The following is a 23687-nucleotide window of genomic DNA, read 5'->3' as shown; positions in this document are numbered from 1 at the left end:
ATTATACCAGGAAGGGGCCCAGGATGGGGGACATTATACCAGGATAGGGGGCATTATAACAGAAAGGGGCAAGGACAGGGTACATTATTAAAGAAAGGGGCGAGGATGGAGGACATTACAGCAGGAAGGGGCCTAGGATGGGGGACATTACACGGGACATCATACCAGGGAGAGTCCCCTGGATGGGAGACATAAAACCAGGATGGGGGACATTATTACAGGAAGGGGCCCAGGATGGGGGATATTTTACCAGGATGGGGGGCATTAAAACAGGAAGGGGCCAACAGGGGACATTATTAAAGAAAGGAGCCAGGATGAGGGACATTACACGGGACATTATACCAAGGAGAGACCCCTGGATGGGAGACATAAAACCAGGATGGGGACATTATTACAGGAAGGGGTCAGGATGGGGGATATTATTACAGGAAGGGGCCCAGGATGGGTGACATTATTACAAGAATGAGCCAAGACAGAGGACATTATTACAGGAAAGGGCCAGGATGGGGCACATTATTTCAGGAAGGAGCCAGGATGGGGACATTAGTGCAGGATGTGGCTCAGGATGGGGGATATTATTACAGGAATGAGCCCGGACACAGGACATTATTATAGGAAGGGGCTATGATTGGGGGCATATTACGGATGGTACCAGGATGGGGGACACTATTACATGGAGGTGAACACTTATGTCTTTATAGGATTTATAACTCTACAAGGGCCCATACATCTGACCAACGTGCAGGTGGGGACCCAGGTCCAAATTTTGCACCAGGGCCCATCGGACTTTAGTTACGCCACAGCTAAGAAGATGTGACCAGCGTAAGCTCCGATTGCAGCCGTTTCTCATGGGTGACTCCATACAATTTCGCTCCATACAGTCTGTAGATATTTGCCATAAATATACGGCAGATGTCACCAAGGTTTAGCAATAACTTTGAGGTTGGAAACATCCGTATACAGGGTTACTTCTAACATACAGGTATGGCGCCAAAATATTATTCTGTACAGTGTCAATAATAGTGCCATACAATGCAAAGTGCTTATGTAATACCAAAACATACTGGTCAACTAGGACATGTACAGAGAACTAATATAGACGTAAAGATATTGAAACAATACTACCATACAGTTTACATTAACGTCTCTGGTGAGCTCGGACTCAACTAATATAATCCTGTTGGTTTACTGATTGGACTTTAAGGAATTTCGAGAGCCAGTAGGACTCTTCAAGTTCTCGCCATTTTACTGAAAATTCTAATGAACTTTACTCCCAATTATATCTGTTTTTCAAGGAAAGCTGGCAAGTGATATAACACAACGGATGATGATGACCCTAAATAGCAAACCTGCCAATCAATTCAGGAACGAGGCTTCTATTTCTGTGTCACTGGACACATTACTCCATCGGGACTTCAGAAAACAGTCTGACAACCACTATGGAAGCTACAATGCAAGACGTGTTTTCGTTGTCACCCAGATTTGCAGCCACTAGGAAATGGGTGCATAAAATTTTACATAAAAACTTGGACTCTCAACTTTCGCAAAACTGTCAAAAAAGTGTCAAAAAAATCCCTAATTGCTGAGCGAGCACATGCGTAAGAAAAAGCAAAGAGAAAAGCAGATCAAGTCTGTTTCCTTGAATTACTGAGAATTTGTAATCTTCATTTTACACCCACGATCGCCCCAGAAGACGTGAACTCCACTTCACATTAGAACAATTTACTCTCCGGAAGAGGGATTACTCCAGCGAGAGACATGGGAAGACCACTCGAGTCATTCTGCTTTCCACTTAACTCTGCCAAAATGTAATAGAGCATAGACCTCTCATGTCCTGACTCACTTCGCCGCGCCGCGTCTGTCATCTCAAAATATTAAACACGTCCTGTGAAAAATGACAAAATAAAACAAGAAAAATGTTCCTGCTTCTTGTACAGAAAAAAAAAAAATTGAAACTAAAAAAAAATTACATTTTATAATAGTAAGTTAAAAAAGTAATCCATTACAAAAAAAAAATCAGATTAAATTTCTATTTGTAATGTTTCTGTAATTATTAGTTTATAAAATTTGTAATTGGAGATGAGAAAATTGATTTGTAATGAATCAAATTTGCTAACAATTTCCCCCAAAATTTTGATTCATAAGAAAGAATCTGAATTTCTCTGGATTCGATTTGCATGAATCCAAGTGGAAGTCATTTTTTCTGGATTCTTTTTATGGCTGAGAAAGGGTTAAAAATGATAACAGTTTATGACGCGCCCCCTGGGACATATTCCTTTTTGAGGGGAATACCCGGCACCGGATCAGATGGGGGGTTGTAGTCTCCGAGCGGCTGTGACCCGGCCCCGTGCCCAGGGCGTCAAGCTCAGTGTTATGTGGCAGTCCTACAGATGTTATTAAGAGTTCTTTTGTGTCGACTACGCCACCCGTTGTGATGCGGTCACTGTGGCCGCCGCTGCAGCAGGGTCCGCTGAGGCTGATGGTGCCGGTGCAGCTTGAGATGGTATAACCCCCAACGGGTGGGGTATAGCCTCAGGGGGAACAGGTGCAGAGGATGGGGGTTGTGGTGGTGCAGTGCAGACGGCAGTGAAGTCAGAGTCGGGTTGTGCAGTTAAGGGTGTTTACTTACTGCAGATGTTGTACTGGTCACTCCAGCTTCGAGTGACCACCCGAGCCGTGCTGCGTCCACCAGGTCCTGGATCCAGCCAACCCCCAAACAAGTCCGGAGCGTGGCCCTGAGCTCTCCTTCTGTCCCGTTCTCTGGCCGTCCCCACCAGTGATCCACCTAGGTCCAGCTCCCTCGGGCCTTCTGTTGGGACACCCTTGGCCTTGGGTTCCCTGACCCTTCATGTGGTGTGCCTTCGGGGTGGATGTGGTGGGTGACCGTGGCAAACGCTGCCCACGGTCTCCGGTCTCTGGCTGGGGAGTGTTTTTACCCCCACCAGCTTGGGTTCCGGTACCCTGATGCCGACTCTTCACCCGGGGATTTAAGTTGGGATCTTGGAGTCCTTTTCTTCTGTGCCTCTGGGTCTCTCTCTCTCCTCTCTCACTCTGGGTCTTTCCTTCTCCTCTGCTCGCTGACTTGTTCTCTGCATCTGACCCTGTTCTTAGTTGGTGCCCACCTTATATACACCCTCTATGTGTGAGCTCAGGTGACCAGCACCCAATGAGCTCCTAACTTTACCCAGGCTGCTCCCCCTATCTGCCCCTACACTACTTGGGATGTACCACCCCTCTCCCACTCCAGCCAGGAACAGACTCGGTCGTACCTGCACATTTCTAAGTGGGAGTACCGTCGGTCTGCTCCTCGGAAATGGGATGTGTGTAGTGCATGCAGCCTACCGAGCTCAGTTCCACACTCCATCCTTACCCGGGAGTGGAATATCACACCTCTGGGTTGAGGTGCAATACCCCTGTAGCAGCCGAATCCTCAGGGTGCTACATTCCCCCCTGGTAAATCACAGCACGTCCTCGGGCTGTAAGACATAAAACATCACCAAAACATACAAATTTTTCATATGAACATATAAAACATATAAAAAACATTATATAAATAACATATCTTAGCAGATAAAACTTTCTCGTCGTCTCAGGCTCCTGGTTCCTCCTCCTCCGGACACTGTGCAACGTGTGTCCGGGAAAAGTGCGACAGTCTCTTAGAAAAACTGGTTTTCCTATAAAACCGGTAGGGGGCGCTTTAGGACGCGCAACTATATACAGGGGAAGTTGGCCGCTCTCAGTCCTCGGCCAGGTAAGGAGGGAAAGGGAATGGCTGCTCACAGTCCTCAGCCTGTGGGATTAAGGGGTTAACGGGGGAACAGTTCACTCAGCTGGTCCCAACGGGGACTATATATATGTAGCAACAGTTTCAGTTTCTTTATACCCCGATCGGGTAACTTATTTACAGCACCTGCTCTGCCGCACTCAACGGCGTCTTCCTCCTGCTCTTTGCTTGTAGCTGTTCGTAACTTCAGACCCGTCCGGGTCCTCTTGCTCCTCCTCCTCGCACCGCAACTCCTCCTCCGTCAGGCGGTGTACGTGAAGGGCGTAAGGTCCTTTGGCACACTTGTGCCGGGTGAAGGTGACCTCGTCTCCGATGTAGAGGTCACGACCTCTGTGCCCCTCCGGCAGATGGGACTCAACGTCTCTGCGCGTTACAAAAACGTCGCCGGGGGTGTTGTGGTCTCTGATGAAGCCCCACCCATGCTGCTGGTTGAACTTGATCACTGTCCCGATGGTGCGGGGACAATGCGCTGCACGGGGGTCCCTCCTGGTCCGGCTCTTCTGCTCGGCGCTCCGTACTTGGGCCTGTTGCTCCCGGACCCGCCTCTCTCTCCGCTCCCTCGCAAACTCTTCGAGCTGCTGTCGGCAACACTCAGCACGCTCCGCTGCAGCTGCCCTGGTTTCCTGAGTGAACCCCATTAGGTCTTCTCCGGTGGGGTCCCACTCAAATTGGGCTTCTTCCAGAGGAGGCGAGATCCTTATCACGGGCTTCGGAGCCGGAATCAGGGGTGCACACATGGCCCCAACTCTCCTCTGGTGCTCCAGTTCATAATACTTCTGGGGCCAGATGAAAGGCTGCCCGTCCGGCCACGTGTGCTGGGCAAACAAGTCCTCTCTCAGACGCGGCACCCTTGGTTTTACGGGTGCGGGCGCGGTGGTGGTGGCGCCCGGGTTGCCCAGGCCTTGCGGCCAGGCCTGGGGCACCTGGAAGGTGAAGGGCACCGTTAGGACGGCGGCACCCTGGGCTACCTGGCCTTGCGGCCAGGCCGGAGGCTCCGCGGAGGTAGGGGGCGCTGTTGGTATTGCGGCGCCCGGGGGTACTAGGCCTTGCGACCAGGCTGGTGGTACTTCCTGCTTGGTCACGCTCGGGGTCGAGGCGTGTGACGTCACAGGGGTCGCGGCGGCGGCTTCCGGTTGGGGCCTAGTCTGCGTCGGTGACATGGCGTTTTCGGGCACAGCAGGGGGACTTTCGGGCTCTGCGACGGGGAGCTGGGGCAGGTGGGCGGTGTCCCGGCTTGGGGTGTAGACGTCCCCTTTACCTGCCTCCATGCGTTCGGCTCCCTTCTCAGCGCCGTCTCCGGCCTTTGGTCCTCCCGCGCCATCCTCAGAGGCGGTCTGTCTCCTCATCTTGGCTGGCGTGCTCCGGGTCTTGGTTTCAGCTTGCTGGGCCATCTCCCGGCTCCATTCCGCCAATATCTCGCGCTGTACCCGGGCCATCCTCCGTGCGAGGCCCTCCAGGGCAGTCTGTGCACACTCCCGGTCTCGGGGGAGCTGTGCAAGGACCTCCACTAGGCCTAGTGGGGTCGTGGTATCTAGCAGGCTCCTGACCAACGGGTCGGTGCTGCTCTGCTCTTCTTCCAGCAGGCTCCTGGCCAGCGGGCCGGTGCTGCTCTGCTCTCTGGACATCTCCGGGTGAGCTTCTTTGCTGCTCCTCTCCAGACTTCTTGCCTCCGGGTGCGCTCGCTCCAGACTGCCCCAGGCGGCACCCATCTTCGTTCTTTTCTCTCGTCTGCTCCCACTTCGAGGGCGGTCCCGGGGCAACTCGGTGACTGTCAGCTCCAGGGGTAGTTCTTTCACGCTGACGGACACCTCTAGCATCACAGTCTCCGTTGGTGGGGGCGGTTTCCACTTTTGGCGCCATTTTCTGTCCCGGCCCACGATGGGAGGCGGCCTCTCGCCCTCCTTTGGCACGCCCATAATGGCGTCCGCTGCTCTTCCAAGGCGGGAAATCTTCGGATTTGGCGGGAAGCGTCGCCCAGTGGCGGGAAACTCTGCAGATGGCGGGAACAAGCTGGAAATGGCGGACAATCGGCGGGAAACGACCTGTGATGGGGTCCGATGGCGTGGACCCTCCGGAACCGGCGGGAGACTTCTTTCTGAGGTAAACTTGCACTTTTCTTCAGGCACGCAGTACCCGGTTGTTGTGGGCACGTAATCCTGCCGACTACGCCAAAGTTGACGCGCCCCCTGGGACATATTCCTTTTTGAGGGGAATACCCGGCACCGGATCAGATGGGGGGTTGTAGTCTCCGAGCGGCTGTGACCCGGCCCCGTGCCCAGGGCGTCAAGCTCAGTGTTATGTGGCAGTCCTACAGATGTTATTAAGAGTTCTTTTGTGTCGACTACGCCACCCGTTGTGATGCGGTCACTGTGGCCGCCGCTGCAGCAGGGTCCGCTGAGGCTGATGGTGCCGGTGCAGCTTGAGATGGTATAACCCCCAACGGGTGGGGTATAGCCTCAGGGGGAACAGGTGCAGAGGATGGGGGTTGTGGTGGTGCAGTGCAGACGGCAGTGAAGACAGAGTCGGGTTGTGCAGTTAAGGGTGTTTACTTACTGCAGATGTTGTACTGGTCACTCCAGCTTCGAGTGACCACCCGAGCCGTGCTGCGTCCACCAGGTCCTGGATCCAGCCAACCCCCAAACAAGTCCGGAGCGTGGCCCTGAGCTCTCCTTCTGTCCCGTTCTCTGGCCGTCCCCACCAGTGATCCACCTAGGTCCAGCTCCCTCGGGCCTTCTGTTGGGACACCCTTGGCCTTGGGTTCCCTGACCCTTCATGTGGTGTGCCTTCGGGGTGGATGTGGTGGGTGACCGTGGCAAACGCTGCCCACGGTCTCCGGTCTCTGGCTGGGGAGTGTTTTTACCCCCACCAGCTTGGGTTCCGGTACCCTGATGCCGACTCTTCACCCGGGGATTTAAGTTGGGATCTTGGAGTCCTTTTCTTCTGTGCCTCTGGGTCTCTCTCTCTCCTCTCTCACTCTGGGTCTTTCCTTCTCCTCTGCTCGCTGACTTGTTCTCTGCATCTGACCCTGTTCTTAGTTGGTGCCCACCTTATATACACCCTCTATGTGTGAGCTCAGGTGACCAGCACCCAATGAGCTCCTAACTTTACCCAGGCTGCTCCCCCTATCTGCCCCTACACTACTTGGGATGTACCACCCCCCTCCCACTCCAGCCAGGAACAGACTCGGTCGTACCTGCACATTTCTAAGTGGGAGTACCGTCGGTCTGCTCCTCGGAAATGGGATGTGTGTAGTGCATGCAGCCTACCGAGCTCAGTTCCACACTCCATCCTTACCCGGGAGTGGAATATCACACCTCTGGGTTGAGGTGCAATACCCCTGTAGCAGCCGAATCCTCAGGGTGCTACATTTATACTCGTCTGTCTGATGCCCACCCTGTACCTGTCCTGCCACCGCAGCTCCCCATTTGGTTTTCTGCTCATTTCAGATCGGTCTTTTCTGCCACTAAGTTTGCATTATTCTTCTCTTTTATCTTCTGCTCTTCAATTTTTGGGCACGGACTGGGCCCCACATGATCTCTTGGGAAGCGACGCACGTCAGTGACATGTATCACTCTATATTCTGACTCCATAACTGCGGGAGTGTAGGCTGTGTGAGACTTCGTTTCTAAGTATGTCTATGCGTACCGGTACTCGCACGAAGACATTTCATCAGACAGCTTGACTCGACTGCATATAGGAAGATTCCAGAAGAAGGTTTATTTAATTACAGCAGAAGTAGCTTTAACAGCTGCAGAAGGTAAAAAGACTATTCTGAACTATAGCTTCAAGACATGAGGGTCTTAAGATGGCTGACATACAAAAAATGAGGAGGAAGGGAGGGGTTACTGACATCAGAGCTATAGAGGCAGACAGGGAGAGAGGGAGGACAAATTAGTAAAAGGCAAACCTTACTGCATAGTAACGCAACAGTAACAATACAATACAATGCTGTATGATTCCCAAGTCATGGGACATGACACCCTACGTGGTCAAACGTGGTATCACACATCATATGCTTTGCACCCCAAATGACCATGTAGCACACAGTCAGCGTCAAAAAACAAAGACCAATCTGAAGCGAACTAAGGATTGGGTGTTTAGTTGTGACGGCAGAACAGGTGAGGGGGCGAGAACAGGACAGGTGAGTAAAATCTTTAATTATTTTTTAACCCTTTTCCTGGTACTTCGTTTACTATGATTTGAGGTCTGAAGAAACCTCAGATAGTAATTAGTGTCTTTTTGGGGTAGATTAGACCCAAACCAAATCTAATCTTCTTCCTAACTTGAGTGAATCTGCCCAAAAACTAATTTTCATTGGATTCAATCATCACTATTTGTGATATTTGAAAAGAAAAATCATTCCTGACTTTAGGACAGGTCTGTGGTCATGCAAAACATTGTATGTATTCATCCTGCTACTCTATCCAACGTTGATAGTTGCGCTGCGCTCGGTCATTCTCACCAATGCTATGGACTTTATCAGACCGGTAGGGCTTACATGTGACCGACCCACTACTCTGGTTGAGTCAGATCAGAAATGGAGAGAACAGTGGACTTATGTCCTCATTCTGGAGATTAGTGAGGGTCCCACGGTGCGATCCTTACTTATCCAGTGGATAGGCGATAAACTTAAAATTTTTAATATAATATTATAGTTTTTAAATAAAGTAAAAAAAAAAAAACTTGAACAAAACTTTCTGAAATGACGAAACAATGCAAGAAAAATGCAAAGACACATACTCTACAATATCCATACACCGGTATAAGGTGATGTATGGTTATCTGGAAAGCTCCATTAAGAAACGATGGGGACAGATTTGGACGCTGCCACTCCTAGTACATAGACCATCCCACGAGACTAGACGGAGTGTGGAGAAGAAGAAATCAAACAATAGTCCAGGAAACACTATCAAAGTGCTCCGAAGTGTTAAGAGGAAGAAGACACGAGGGTCAGATCATTACTTATAAATATAGCGGAGAAGTGATTGCTGCTCTTCAAAAGTATCAAAAAGAATAAAAGTTTTTTCTATTATTAAGTACAAAAGTAGTAGAAATAAAAAAAGAACAAAAAAAAAAATAAGAACGAATCAATGGATGTGAAAAACACAACGAGGGAATTAGCGGATTTATGTGTTACACTAATGGTGCAGAGCAAACTCGTTACCTTACTAGGCTCTTTTTTATGAGCATCTGCGGTAATACATTAGGAGTAGAGATGAGTGGATCGATTCTGCAAGAATCTCAATATAAATGGATCAACTAGAATGTTATAGAGAGTAAAAGACAGAGACCCATGACCCCATAATGCCTGACAAGTACCCCACCCTATATCACAGCCAATCATCAGGGACTATAGGTGTGAAGTCACTGATGATTCTCAGCCACTATAAAAGCCTAAGCAGGAGGTGCTGCTGTCATGTGTGAGGGATTGTGAATAGGAGGGAGGACCTCAGAGCTCAATCAGAGAGACACAGTGCACAGAATACAGACAGAGTGTGAGGTGAAAAGGATGGATGCATTTAATTGCAAGAAATTAATAGAAAGAGAGAGAAATAGGATTTATTGTTAAGCAAAGGGGACAATCAGAAAGGGACAGAAATGCCAAATTCTTCAATTCACAATCACACTGTGTCTGTGACTTCATTAAGTCTGCTCTGTGTCTGAGTGCAGTAACAATTTATCAGAGCATCATTTTAAGACACTTGTGCAGCGTCAGTGACTGCCGCACCCAGTATTGCTGTTTGTATTTTCTCAAGTCAAACTAACAATTAATTTATAATCGTGTATAAGCCGACTTTTTCAGCACATTTTTTAGGCTGAAAAAGCCCCCCTCAGCTTATACTCAAGTATATACTTACATTCCGGCTGTGGAACGTGGTGGGGGTGGGAGGAGTTGCGGCGGTGGAGGAGCGGCGCACAGGCAGAAGCCGGCGGCTGCAGCTACCACGTGTGCCCGCTGCTAGAGAGAATGAATATTAACTCTTCTCAATGCCCATGGGAGTGGAGAGGAGTGAATATTCATTTTCTTTAATAGCGCACAATGTGAGTCGCAGCCGCCGTCTTCCTGCAGCGGCTCAGCTATCCTGTGTGCCTGCTATTAGAGAGTATGAATATTCACTCTTCTCCACTCCCATGGGCATGGAGAGAAGTGAATATTCATTCTCTTTAGTATCGGGCACACAGGATTGCTGAGCCGCAGCAGGAGCTCCGGCCATGCTGACAGTGCGCGCTATTAAAGAAAATGAATATTCACTCCTCTCCACGCCCATAGTCCCGGCGTGGAGAGGAATGAATATCCCCGCAGCTCACCTCAGCATATAAGGGTGCATGGCAGTGACTTCATGCGCTGCTGAGATCAGCTACTGGCAGAACATGATGCAACGCTGGAACAGAGGGGAGGTATTTAGAAGTGTTTATTTTTTTCATGTGTGCAGTGATGGGGTCATGCATACCAGGATAGGGGGGCCATGCATACCAGGATCAGAGATGAGGGGACCATGCATATCAGGTTTGACAATGAGAAGGCCATGCATACCAGGATTGGGGATGAGGGGGCAATGCATACGATGATCGGGGATGAAGGGGCCATACATATCAGGATTGGGGATGAGGGGGCTATGCATAGCAAGATTGGGGATGAGGGTGGCCAAGCATACCAGGATTGGTGATGAGGGGGCCATGCATACCAGGATTGGGGATGAGGGGGCTATGCATAGCAAGATTGCGGATGAGGTGGCCATGCATACCAGGATTGGGGATGAAGAGGCCATCTATACCAGGATTGAGGATGAAGGGCCCATGCATACCAGGATTGGGGATGAGGAGGCCATGCATACCAGGTTTGGGGATGAGGGGGCTATGCATACCAGGATTAGGGATGAGGGGTGCCATGCATATCAGGATTGGGGATGAGGGGGCCATTCATGCCAGGATTGGGGATTAGGGGGCCATGCACACCAGGATTGGGGATGAGGGGGCCATGCATACCAGGATTGGGGATGAGGGGGCCATGCATACCAGGATTGGTGATGAGGGAGCCATGCATACTAGGATTGGTGATGAGGGAACCATGTATACCAGAATTGGGGATGAGGGGTGCCATGTATACCAGGATTGGGCTGAGGGGGCCATGCATACCAAGATTGGGGATGAGTGGGCAATGCTTACCAGAATGGGGAAATTTACCAGTAAATGCTGCATCTCCCACCCTAGGCTTATACTCGAGTCAATAAGTTTTCCCATTTTTTTGTGGTAAAATTAGGAGCCTCGGCTTATATTCGGGTCGGCTTATACTTGAGTATATACATCGCTGTTAATTCTAGTTCAATCTGTTATAATGTAGTCAGCCTCGGCACAAAAAAATTGTGCAGACTCATTTAAAGATGTGGAAATAGACAAGGTGATGTAAAAGCTTAAAAGGCTGTTAGTGAAGTGCACAGTGTTAGTTACTACTGGTTACGTTCGATTTACCCTAAGCTATAAATGTTGTGGTCAGTCCTAGGAGACCACCGAGTGTTACACACGTCTTTTCAGGGTCATTGAAGGCTTTGGAGCACTTTCAATTTCTGCAGAATCGATTTGATCAGAATCAAATTTTTCATCTGAATGACATCCAAAACGATTCTTGAAAAATTAGTTCATCTCTAATTAGGGGCTCATCTGTTTTTGCACTACTTAACCAAGGACCGCTAATTCTGCAGTGGAGAAAGGTAGGATCAGCAGCACATGTATATGGTGAGATGCCATTATTATTTTAATATGCAACCGCGGAGTTTTGTCTGGCCCTCTTTCATTTATAGTAAGCTCTGGAGACAGATTCCCAGGGAGATCTATGGTTCACGCCCATAGCCTGGAACAGTTCATTTACATATTAAGAAAAAGGTGGATCTCTCTGGAATAAGACATCAGATCGCAGATATCAAGGTATCATATTATTCAGCTTCCCATGACCTACATGCCCATATAGACGGCTTAGGAGGGTGGATCCTACTGACAGATTCCCTTTAAAGATGACGTGAGCTGAAACTCCATGTTTTTGAGGCGTTTTGAGATGTGGAGGAGATTTTCGAGAGTTTCCACTCAGTTTCTGCTCAGTCGCTATGTGCACACTACGTCTTTCAAACTCAGGCCCTAAAAGATCAAAACTCTTCAAAAATGTTTTCAAAATCGCATCAAGGAAATGAAAAATTCCTCCAAAAACTCTCAAAAGAAGAAGCTTTTCCTGAAACGGTTTCCACTTGAAAAACCCGTAATTCTTAACCGCCTCAAAAACTTTTCTGTGCACAAACCTCAAGGAGCCCTTCTATTCTTTTTATCCAGGGTCACTTATACAAAACTTTTCTTTCTCCTATTAGCGATTTCATTCCACCATAAATATCACACAAGTTCATGTTTAAAGTGATATTACCCCCTGGTAGCCGGAGAGGCGCGCTGGAATGCCTCCGCAATGATACTGAATGAGCTGTGCCAACTTTTGGCAAGGAGTGAAATCTGTCTGGAGGGCAGGGAGGAGTCAGATGTCAACCTCAGGTAATGTAGCTTGCTGACAGCGACATATGGCGGCTCCATTAGCTGTGATGGAAAAATTGGGGCTGTATTGAAAAGGTTTAGGAGGAAACCGGAGACGACCTGTTTTTCGACACATACAGCACTTAGTACGGACGAAGACTATCCACAGGAAAATATCAATTGCAAAAATAGCACTGCCATATAGTGTCCAAATAATAGTGCCATATTAAGTTCAAACAATGCCACTATATGTTGTGAAAATAGCACTGCCATATAGTGTCCAAATAATACCGTCATATAAAGTCCAAATATTGCCACCATCTCTTGTGAAAATAGCACTGACATATACTGTCCAAATAATACCGTCATATAAAGTCCAAACAATGCCACCATATATTGTGAAAATAGCACTGCCATATAGTGTTCAAATAATACCGTCATATGAAGTCCAAACAATGCCACCATATATTGTGAAAATAGCACTGCCATATAGTGTTCAAATAATACCGTCATATAAAGTCCAAACAATGCCACCATATATTGTGAAAATAGCACTGCCATATAGTGTCCAAATAATACCGTCATATAAAGTCCAAATATTGCCACCATCTCTTGTGAAAATAGCACTGACATATACTGTCCAAATAATACCGTCATATAAAGTCCAAACAATGCCACCATATATTGTGAAAATAGCACTGCCATATAGTGTTCAAATAATACCGTCATATGAAGTCCAAACAATGCCACCATATATTGTGAAAATAGCACTGCCATATAGTGTTCAAATAATACCGTCATATAAAGTCCAAACAATGCCACCATATATTGTGAAAATAGCACTGCCATATAGTGTTCAAATAATACCGTCATATAAAGTCCAAACAATGCCACCATATATTGTGAAAATAGCACTGCCATATAGTGTTCAAATAATACCATCATATAAAGTCCAAACAATGCCACCATATATTGTGAAAATAGCACTGCCATATAGTGTTCAAATAATACCGTCATATAAAGTCCAAACAATGCCACCATATATTGTGAAAATAGCACTGCCATATAGTGTTCAAATAATACCGCCGTATGAAGTCCAAATAGTGAAACCATATATTGTGAAAATAGCACTGTGATATAGTGTCCAAATAATACTGTCATATAAAGTCCAAATAGTGCCACCATATAATGTGAAAATAGCACTGCCATATAGTGTCCAAATAATGCTGTCACAAAGTGTCCAAATAATGTCATCACACATTGTGAAAATATTACTGCCATAAATTATCCAAATGATAAAGTCCAAATAATAGCATACAAACAGTGCCCCAACATATACAATGCAGACCAAAAGTTTGGACACACCTTCTCATTTAAAGATTTTTCTGTATTTTCATGACTATGAAAATTGTACATTCACACTGAAGGCATCAAAACTATGAATTAACACATGTGGAATTATATACTTAACAAAAAAGTGTGAAACAACTGAAAATATGTCTTATATTCTAGGTTCTTCAAAGTAGCCACCTTTTGCTTTGATGACTGCTTTGCACACTCTTGGCATTTTCTGTACTGTATACTATACTGTACTGTATGTCCAAAATAATAATGCAATATAAAACTCACCTAATACCCTCAGGAAGTGTCCAACAGTGCCACCAAGTAATGAAAAAATAATACTGACATACAGTACATTTTCAAAACAACATTTACATAGTATCCAAAAATGACACCATAGATAACTAAACTAATACTGCTATATAGTGTCCAGATAACACAGTCTTATAATGAAAAAATGAAATATTTACGTAGTATCCAAATGGTGCCACCATACATTGTGAAAATAATACTGATATATAGTTTTAAAATAATACATTTAAATGGTATCCAAACTACGACACCTTAAATTACCAAAATGATACTGCTATATAGTGTCCCCATAATGCTGATATATAAAGTCCATACAATACTACCATCTGTTGCCAAAATAATACTGTTACTCGGTGTTCAAACAGTGGCACTATTTATTGTAAGAATAATTCTACTATATAGCGTTCAAATAAATCTGTAACATAGTATCTAAATAATGAAACCACATAGTGGCAAAATAATAATGGTATATAACATTCAAATGATACCCTCATATAGTGTACAAACAGGGCCAACTTAGATTGTGAAAATAATACTGATATCTTTTTTAAAAATGATACATTTACAATGTATCCAAACAATGACACCATGCATAACCAAAATATTACTGCTAAATTGTGTCCTCATAATGCTGATATATAATGTCTAAACAATACTACCATATATTGTCAAAATAATTCTACCACATAGCAATCAAATAATTCCCTGATGTGGTGTCCAAACACTACCCCCATATATTGTGAATATAATACTGCTGTTAAGGTTGAAAATGATAGTAGTCATATTCTTATACAGTGGGGAAAATAAGTATTTGATACACTGCCAATTTTGCAAGTCTCTTACAATTGAATTGTACCTACGATAAAAATTACAGACCTCTCCATTCTTTGTAGGTGGGAAAGCTTGGAAAATTGGCAGAGTACCAAATACTTATTTTCTCCACTGTACATTAAAAGCAGTATTATTGCAGTTATATTCTTCTACACAGGGGGCAGTACTATAGTAGTTATATTCGTGTACATAGGAGTAGTATAGTAGTTATATTCTTGTACATAGGAGCAGTATTATAGTAGTTATAATCTTGTACGTAGGGGCAGTATTATAGTAGTTATAATCTTGTACATAGGGGGCAGTACTATAGTAGTTATATTATTGTACATAGAGGGCAGTATTATAGTAGTTATATTCTTGTACATAGGGGGTAGTATTATAGTAGTTATATTCTTGTATATAGGAGCAGTATTATAGTAGTTATATTCTTGTACATAGGGAGCAGTATTATAGTAGTTATATTCTTATACATAGGGGCAGTATTATAGTAGTTATATTCTTGTACATAGGAGCAGTATTACAGTAGTTATATTCTTGTACATAGGGGCAGCATTATAGTAGTTATATTCTTGTACATAGGAGCAGTATTATAGTAGTTATATTCTTGAACATAGGGGCAGTATTATAGTAGTTATATTCTTGTATATAGGGGGCAGTATTATAGTAGTTATATTCTTGTACATAGGGGCAGTATTATAGTAGCTATATTCTTGTACATAGGAGCAGTATTATAGTAGTTATATTCTTGTACATAGGGGCAGTATTATAGCAGTTATATTCTTGTACATAGGGGCAGTATTATAGTAGTTATATTCTTGTACATGGGGCAATATTATAGTAGTTATATTCTTGTACATAAGAGCAGTATTATAGTAGTTATCTTCTTGTACATAGGGGCAGTATTATAGTAGTTATATTCTTGTATATAGGGGCAGTATTATAGCAGTTATATTCTTGTACATAGGGGCAGTATTATATTAGTTATATTCTTGTACATAGGGGCAATATTATAGTAGTTATATTCTTGTACATAAGAGCAGTATTATAGTAGTTATCTTCTTGTACATAGGGGCAGTATTATAGTAGTTATATTCTTGTACATAGGGGCAGTATTATAGTAGTTATATTCTTGTACATAGGGGCAGTATTATAGTAGTTATATTCTTGTACATAGGAGCATTATTATAGTAGCTATATTCTTGGACATAGGGGGCAGTATTATAGTAGCTATATTATTTCTTGTACATAGGGGGCAGTATTATAGTAGTTATATTCTTGTACATAGGGGGCAGTATTATAGTACTTATATTCATGTACATAGGGAGCAGTATTATAGTAGTTATATTCTTGTACATAGGGGGCAGTATTATAGTAGTTATATTCTTGTACATAGGGGGCAGTATTATAGTAGTTATATTCTTGTACATAGGGGGCAGTATTATAGTAGTTATATTCTTGTACATAGGGGCAGTATTATAGTAGTTATATTCTTGTACATAGGAGCAGTATTATAGTAGTTATATTCTTGTACATAGGGAGCAGTATTATAGTAGTTATATTCTTGTACATAGGGGGCAGTATTATAGTAGTTATATTCTTGTACATAGGGGGCAGTATTATAGTAGTTATATTCTTGTACATAGGGGCAGTATTATAGTAGTTATATTCTTGCACATAGGAGCAGTATTATAGTAGTTATATTCTTGTACATAGGGAGCAGTATTATAGTAGTTATATTCTTGTACATAGGGGGCAGTATTATAGTAGTTATATTCTTGTACATAGGGGGCAGTATTATAGTAGTTATATTCTTGTACATAGGGGCAGTATTATAGTAGTTATATTCTTGTACATAGGGGCAGTATTATAGTAGTTATATTCTTGTACATAGGGGGCAGTATTATAGTAGTTATATTCTTGTACATAGGGGGCAGTATTATAGTAGTTATATTCTTGTACATATTGTTTTCCAGTACATCTGTATAACATCGTAACAGTACCTACCATGCGCCATTCTGTGGAACCAATAATATGCAAAGTCCACACCAAGGAATGTTAACCACCAGGTCCAAGCGGAATCCCAAGGCAATTCTGCCATTCTGTAGTTGTTCCATACGTAGATGTAAGTGGTCACCTCAACACCTCTGAAGGCAACACTGTATTTTAAAGAAAAGTATCACCTGTATTAATCGTGTTGAAAAAAGACTTTCTATTTTTAGTTCTTTAGAAGCCAAACAAAACTCAAGAGATCATGATACAGTCTAAGTCTACATTGAGATTGCATTTTTCATCCCTCAGTGGTCTTCTGATCTGGGCTTCATGCTCACATCCCTGCACCCTCCTGCTGGATCAGTGCTTGTGTAATGCACATTCTTGTGGAGATTTAGTCTTGGGCTTCACCTGTGGCATGCAATATTTGGAACAGTATGAGACTAGAGGGAGAGATGAGGAGCAACACAGCTAGAAAGTAACTGCCTAAAAATAACTGCCTAAAACCTGGAGCTTTGGAGTTTTACAAGTGAATGAGGCAAAGCTGCAATACCAAGTATATCCTGTACATAGAGGTGGTGCCCTTGTGGCAAGAAATAATCCATGTTATTCTAATTCTGAAAATTCACATTGTCCAGGAGTAAAGTCATTCTAACTACCCAGACCTGTTCCTGAGAGCCCCTCATCAGCCAACTTTGCCTCTCTTCCTCCTTAAGATGTCATTGATCAAAGCCCATATTGCTACAGGTAGAAGCCCCCAACTCAAACTAATTGGGTTCTGCTCGAGCTTGATGTTGGTCACTGCCCAAACTGGTGTCCTCCTAAGGTTGAGATTGTATGTCTCACGTTTAGGTCCCGTAAAAGCACTGTTACGGGTGTGTCAGGTGTAAAAGACAGTTGCTCTGGATCTGTCTGTAGGTTACTGCACTTGGCATTGTAGACACCTTCTTAATCCTTCGGCAACCTCCCTCCTGCTGCTGATTGACACACCCTTGCATGAGAGTTAAAAACCCTCAGTTTGCTCCAGGCAATAGCCGGTGATACTTCTTTGTTTCTTTGTGCATGCTTGGAGCACTAGCTGTTGGCTGGCTTCTTCTCTGGTGCCCTTGGAGGATAGTTGGCGTTACTTCTTTGTTATCTGCTCAAGCTAAGTTAATCCCCTTTGTTTGTCTACCTTGTTGTCTTTAGTTTGTAGTGGGGCCCGACCAGTGCTCACCCCCCCTCCATATCTGGGGCCAAGCTCTAGGGACATACAGGGTTTAGGGTCCTGCTTGGTGATAGGTGTGGAACCTATATAGGGACGGTAGGGTAGGTGTGCTATTATATCTGCCTAGGGGTCTCCACTCCCCCTTTCCCAAGTGTTTGAACTTCCTCCCCCTCTTCCCTTTGTGTTGCACTTAGTCTTTCCCACACCTTGCGTGACAAGCACATACCCTAAAAGTGGCCCACCACTCACGGTCTCCATAGATTTCTTGAGGTCCACTTCTTCTCTCTGGCCTCCAGCTTATGGACATTTCTCAAGTTCATCAGCACATGGCACATCATAGCATAATGTTTAGCCATTAGCTTTCCCTCTCGACTCCACCATAACACAAGCACGCTTGGCTCAGCTTGATAGGGTGAGGGAAATAAATCACCGGTCAACCTCCCAGGAAAACAACATGATCAGGCAGGTGTTTTAATTCAACATGATCAATCCTTTTCTCCTCCAATCGATCATCTGTCACTGGATTGGGAATATTTCCTGTACATGAGATGGTCATCCAGTCCTGCTCCAGTGCCTGACACAGCTATACGTCTATAGTCATCAGTGTCTAGGTGCTGTTGTGAAGAGACTATGTCTTTGCCTATTGGTTGCAGTTGTGGACGTGGTGAGGACGGGGTTCTTCTCTTTGAAACCCCAAGTAGTTAAATGTATTTTATAGTAATGTATGTTATCTGAAAGCAAACCTCCTGGGGCTGCAGTATAAGCTAGACAGGGTTAACCATAATGGCCAGCCCAGATTGGGAGGAGGAACTAGGAGTTAGTGTCAAGAACAGGAAGTTCAAGTTAGTTAGCGGGAGTGTGGAAAAGTGATAGCAAAGGTCATAGAAAGTGGGCTGCTAGGGCCAACATGAGTCTGTTACTCGGGGCAGTGGATTGCCATATAATAATTCCGTGTGAACCCATCTGTCGGCCTTGGGACCTCGAGATGTATATTGGGGCCTTTGGGCATACTAAGCCTGCGATGCTGCAGGGAAAGATGGACTCAGACTCTAAGAGGCGGAAGATAATGGAATCTGGGTGCACTACTTTTGGTGGAGAAGAATTCCTACTGCTAGAGGAGTTAGCAAGACGGATGCTCTACCCAGACCGAGAACTAGGGCTGAAGTTATGTCTGGTACCTGTGGGAAAGACTGTAACCTGTTGTGCCCTATCCTACATGCTTCATTGTAATGATCATAAACTGCCCAGTAAAAGTTTGACTGTTATAAAGCATTCGGTGTTCCCTGGATTGTGTGCTGCAGTTCTGGAATATGGAGGCCTGGAGCCAGTGGAGGCCTATGGGCCACAAGTGAGTATGATGCACCTCACAAATATTAACACATAGGGACTGGGGCACGATTTTCTTGTAGGGTGCCAGAGCGTGCAGAAGCAGCAGCTTGCCCACGACTACCTCGCTCAGGCACCTTATACAGTCACGGGCGTAACCTTAAAATGAACAAATACAGAAAGAGTACCCCTTTAAATATGTCTGTGATAATACCACATACCCAATAAGAACACATGCCTAAACCACAGAGCTTGCACTTTATGTTTATTGTTTAATCTTATGTTCATGATTTCCATGGGGTGTAACATATTTTAGCCTGAAATTAAAGGTACAAAAACATCCCGTCTATCGTTATAAAAAAGAAACGAAAAAAAACCCAAAGTACAAAGAGCAGCAACCAGATGCCAATCTGCTGCACCGAGGAGAAGGGGGTTTGTAGAATGTGGTTCCAATTGTTTCACATTTTACCTCGGGATAATAGGGCACTGCCACTCGCCGCACAGAGCTAAAGCGGCGGAAACTGAAATCTCCCATTTCCTGCGCAGGTGCCAGGCGTTAAACGAGCTCTCGATTTACTGGCCTGTCAGAGAGAGCAGCGGCGCTGACACAAAGCCACCAGAAAGATGGCCGCAGGAACCCCACCCATGCCGATAATCCTGGAGCAACGAAGACAATGATGGAACGGTACTACAAGGGACAATGATTATAATAACCATTATCAGAGGCAAAATGGAGGAAAAAATGATAATGTAGATAGATAGATAATGTATAGATAGATAATATATGGATAATAGATAGATAATAGATAGATAGATAGATAATAGATAGATGATAGATAATAGATAGATGATAGATAGATAATAGATAGATAATAGATAAATAATAGATAGATAATAGATAATAGATAGATAATAGATAGATAATAGATAGATGATAGATAATAGATAGATAATAGATAGATAAATAATAGATAATAGATGATAGATAATAGATAATAGATAGATAATAGATAGATAATAGATAGATAATTAATAGATAATAGATAGATAATAGATGATAGATAATAGATGATAGATAATAGATAGATAGATGATAGATAATAGATAGATGATAGATAATAGATAGATAATTATAGATAGATAATAGATAGATAATTATAGATAGATAATAGATAGATAATAGATAATAGATAGATAATTATAGATAGATAATAGATAGATAATTATAGATAGATGATAGAGAATAGATAGATAATAGATAGATAATAGATAGATAATAGATTAATGATACATAGATAATAGATAGATGATAGAAAATAGATAGATGATAGATAGATAATAGATAGATAATAGATAGATGATGGATAATAGATAATAGATAGATGATAGATAATAGATAGATAATAGATAGATAATAGATAGATGATAGATAATAGATAGATAACAGATAATAGATAATAGATAGATAGATAATAGATAGATAATAGATAGATGATGGATAATAGATAGATAATAGATAATAGATAGATAATAGATAGATAATAGATAGATAATAGATAATAGATAGATAATAGATAGATTATAGATAGATAATAGATAGATAATAGATGATAGATAGATAATAGATAGATGATAGATAGATGATAGATAATAGATAGATAATAGATAGATAATAGATAGATTATAGATAGATAATAGATAGATGATAGATAGATGATAGATAATAGATAGATAATAGATAGATAATAGATGATAGATAGATGATAGATAGATGATAGATAATAGATAGATGATAGATAATAGATAGATTTCCTCCCCTGTTAGTGCAGTTGATCTCCAAACATTGACCATTTCCCATACAGTTCCCATACTATGTCTGCACTCTGGGCCTGCTGGGCATTATAGTTCTACTACAGCCCCCAGCCCGATCCCCTTGTTACTGATTCCCTCTTTCCCGCCATGGGCTGCGTAGTTCCTCCCCAATAATCAGTGCAGGACTCAGGAGCGTTGACACTTCCTGGATGTAGAGGAGCCTCTATGATGAGGAGCTCACTCTGATTGATGGGTCATTATTAATCTCAGATATTTTCACTGCATTTTTTTTTTTTGTGGCGAAACTCTTCTCCAAATCAGTAAAGCACCCCCCCCCCCCCTTCAGGATGGATGGACCCAGCACTGCATTAATTTTCCGCTCAGCTGTTAATGATTTTCACTGTTTTCTCCCGTGTTGTGGGGGTCTCGGCCTGGAGACGTCCACTGAGTGGATTCTGTCAGCCCTGCTAGATTTTTATTCAGGCTGAAATGTGTTTGACTGTGGAGGAAACCTGAGCCCTGAGCTGCAGCCTACGACAAGACTTCCTAACACCTCCGATGGAACGCCAGATGTAGCAGAGCTGAACGTGCAGCTTAACTCTCTGGCACTATGCCATGTAAGCCCTTACTTCATCCATTGTATCCATAGATAATGGAGCAGGTCCATCCGCCTTCATCTGCTCAAGTACAACCCCATTTTGTGCTGCCATTTTAGGCCTTAAAGGGGTGTCTGCTGCTTGGACCTTCATAGCAAATCCTCATACAAGTTTTGCAGATAACAGCTACACCAATGGGACCCCACCCCTCCATATTATGAGAATGGGGCCCCATCCAGCGACATACCTATCCTTTGACATAAAACAAGGCAAAATTGCTTTTGGGTCACAAAATTGACTAATATGCCAAGATACTGTCCCAATTTTTGTACACAATAAAATGCAATACACTTTTTTTAGTGAGTTTTTCTTTATGGGCTTCTGTCAGCATAATAGGTGCTAGAACTTCCTTTCTTTACACTTCCCACCATGTATTGCAAAGACTCATACCCATACATTCCAGTAGAAAAACAAGGACCCACCTCCAGTTCTTCTAGAGAGACAAAGATCCGCCCTATTTCCTATAGAGCGACAGACCCACCTCCACTTTCTGTAGAAAGACTGAACCACCTCTACTTTCTGAAGAGAGACAAAGATGACGCGCCCCTGGGTCTTCGTCGTGCAGCATCGCACGCACGGGGGAGGGCTTACCCGGAGCCGGATCCGATGGGAGTAGTAGTCTCGTGGTGGTGACCCGGTCCGTGCCCAGGGTGTCAAACTGAGTGGCGGTGTATTAGCAGTAGATGTTAGAAATGTTCGACTACGCCACCCGTTGAATGCGGTCATGAGACCGCCGCTGCAGGGCAGACCGCTGAGGCCGGTGATATGGTTGTGCAGCGTAGATGGTATAACCCCCAACGGGAGGGGTATGGCCCCAGGGCAGCAGATGTGGATGATAGTGGTAGTGATGGTGCAGCAAGGAAGCTCAGAGACGTGTGGTGCAGTTTCAAGGCTTTTACTCACAGGTGTTGCTCCGGTCACTTTGGCCAGCAGTGACCACCCGAGCCGTGCTGCATCCACCAGGTGCGGGACTCGGCCAACTCCCAGGCAGTTCCAGAGCGTGGTCCTGAGCTCCCCTCTCTTCCTTCCTACAGGCCGTTCTCACCAGGGACCCACCTATGTCCGGCTCCCTCGGGTCTTTTGGTGGCGAAACCTTTCCCGGCTTCCCTGACCCTATGCGTGGTCTGCCTTCCTGGTGGATATGGTGAGGGGTCGCGCCAAAGCTTGTCCACGACCTCCGGTTCCTGGCTAAGGATGATTAGCCTCTGCCAGTTTGGGATCCGGTACCCTTTTCTGCCAACCCTTCACCCGTTAACTTGTTCTCTTGTGGGATCTCAGGGTTCCCTCTCTCCTTGTGTCTCTGGGCCTCTCTTCTTCCTTCTCTCTGCTTCAGGCCTGGCCCTGGAGCTGGGCCCAGCCAGAGCCACAGCTCCCTGTCAGCCCTCTCTGGCTGAACTCTCTCTCAGCTTCTCCTCTGACTCAACCCTGTCTCAAGATGGTGCCCACCTTTTATACTCCCTCTGACACCCGAGCCCAGGTGACTAGCACCCAATGGGCTCCTTCCTATGCCCAGAGTCCCTCCCCTGTCTGCTCCTACACTACTGGGATGTTCCTCCCCCCCTCCCACTCCAGCCAGGGACAGACGCTGTCGTACCTGCACATCTACCTAGTGGGAGTACCGTTGTTCTGTCCCCCGGAAATGGGATGAGTGTAGTGCATGCAGCTACTGAGCTCAGTCCCACACTCCATCCTTACCCGGGAGTGGAATACCACACCTCTGGTTCGAGGTGCAATACCCCTGTAGCAGCCGAGTCCTCGGGGTGCTACATTCCCCCCTGGTAAACCACAGCACGTCCTCGGGCTGGAAAAGAGTAAAACATACCAAAACATACAAACTTTTTAAAACATACACTAACAGGTAAAACATCATAAACATTATCAGCAAATATAACATGACAGGTAACTTCTTATATATTATTCT

General features: G+C 44.6%; 1 protein-coding gene across 3 annotated transcripts in view; it reads right to left on the bottom strand.

The window, feature by feature from the left end:
- The window catches only part of AGMO (alkylglycerol monooxygenase), a 347454-nt gene that overhangs the window by 273537 nt on the left and 50230 nt on the right, over positions 1–23687 (bottom strand). For all 3 annotated transcript variants that reach the window (XM_073676470.1, XM_073676469.1, XM_073676468.1), the window contains one exon: positions 16781–16932. In XM_073676470.1, the coding sequence (XP_073532571.1) occupies positions 16781–16932 (152 nt within the window). The remainder of the gene's footprint in view (positions 1–16780; positions 16933–23687) is intronic.

This window comes from Phyllobates terribilis, unplaced genomic scaffold (genome assembly GCF_046119375.1).
Source record: "Phyllobates terribilis strain yellow unplaced genomic scaffold, ASM4611937v1 Scaffold_4__5_contigs__length_816908805, whole genome shotgun sequence".
NCBI lineage: Eukaryota > Metazoa > Chordata > Amphibia > Anura > Dendrobatidae > Phyllobates > Phyllobates terribilis.
This window is presented reverse-complemented; position numbering and strand designations above follow the sequence as displayed.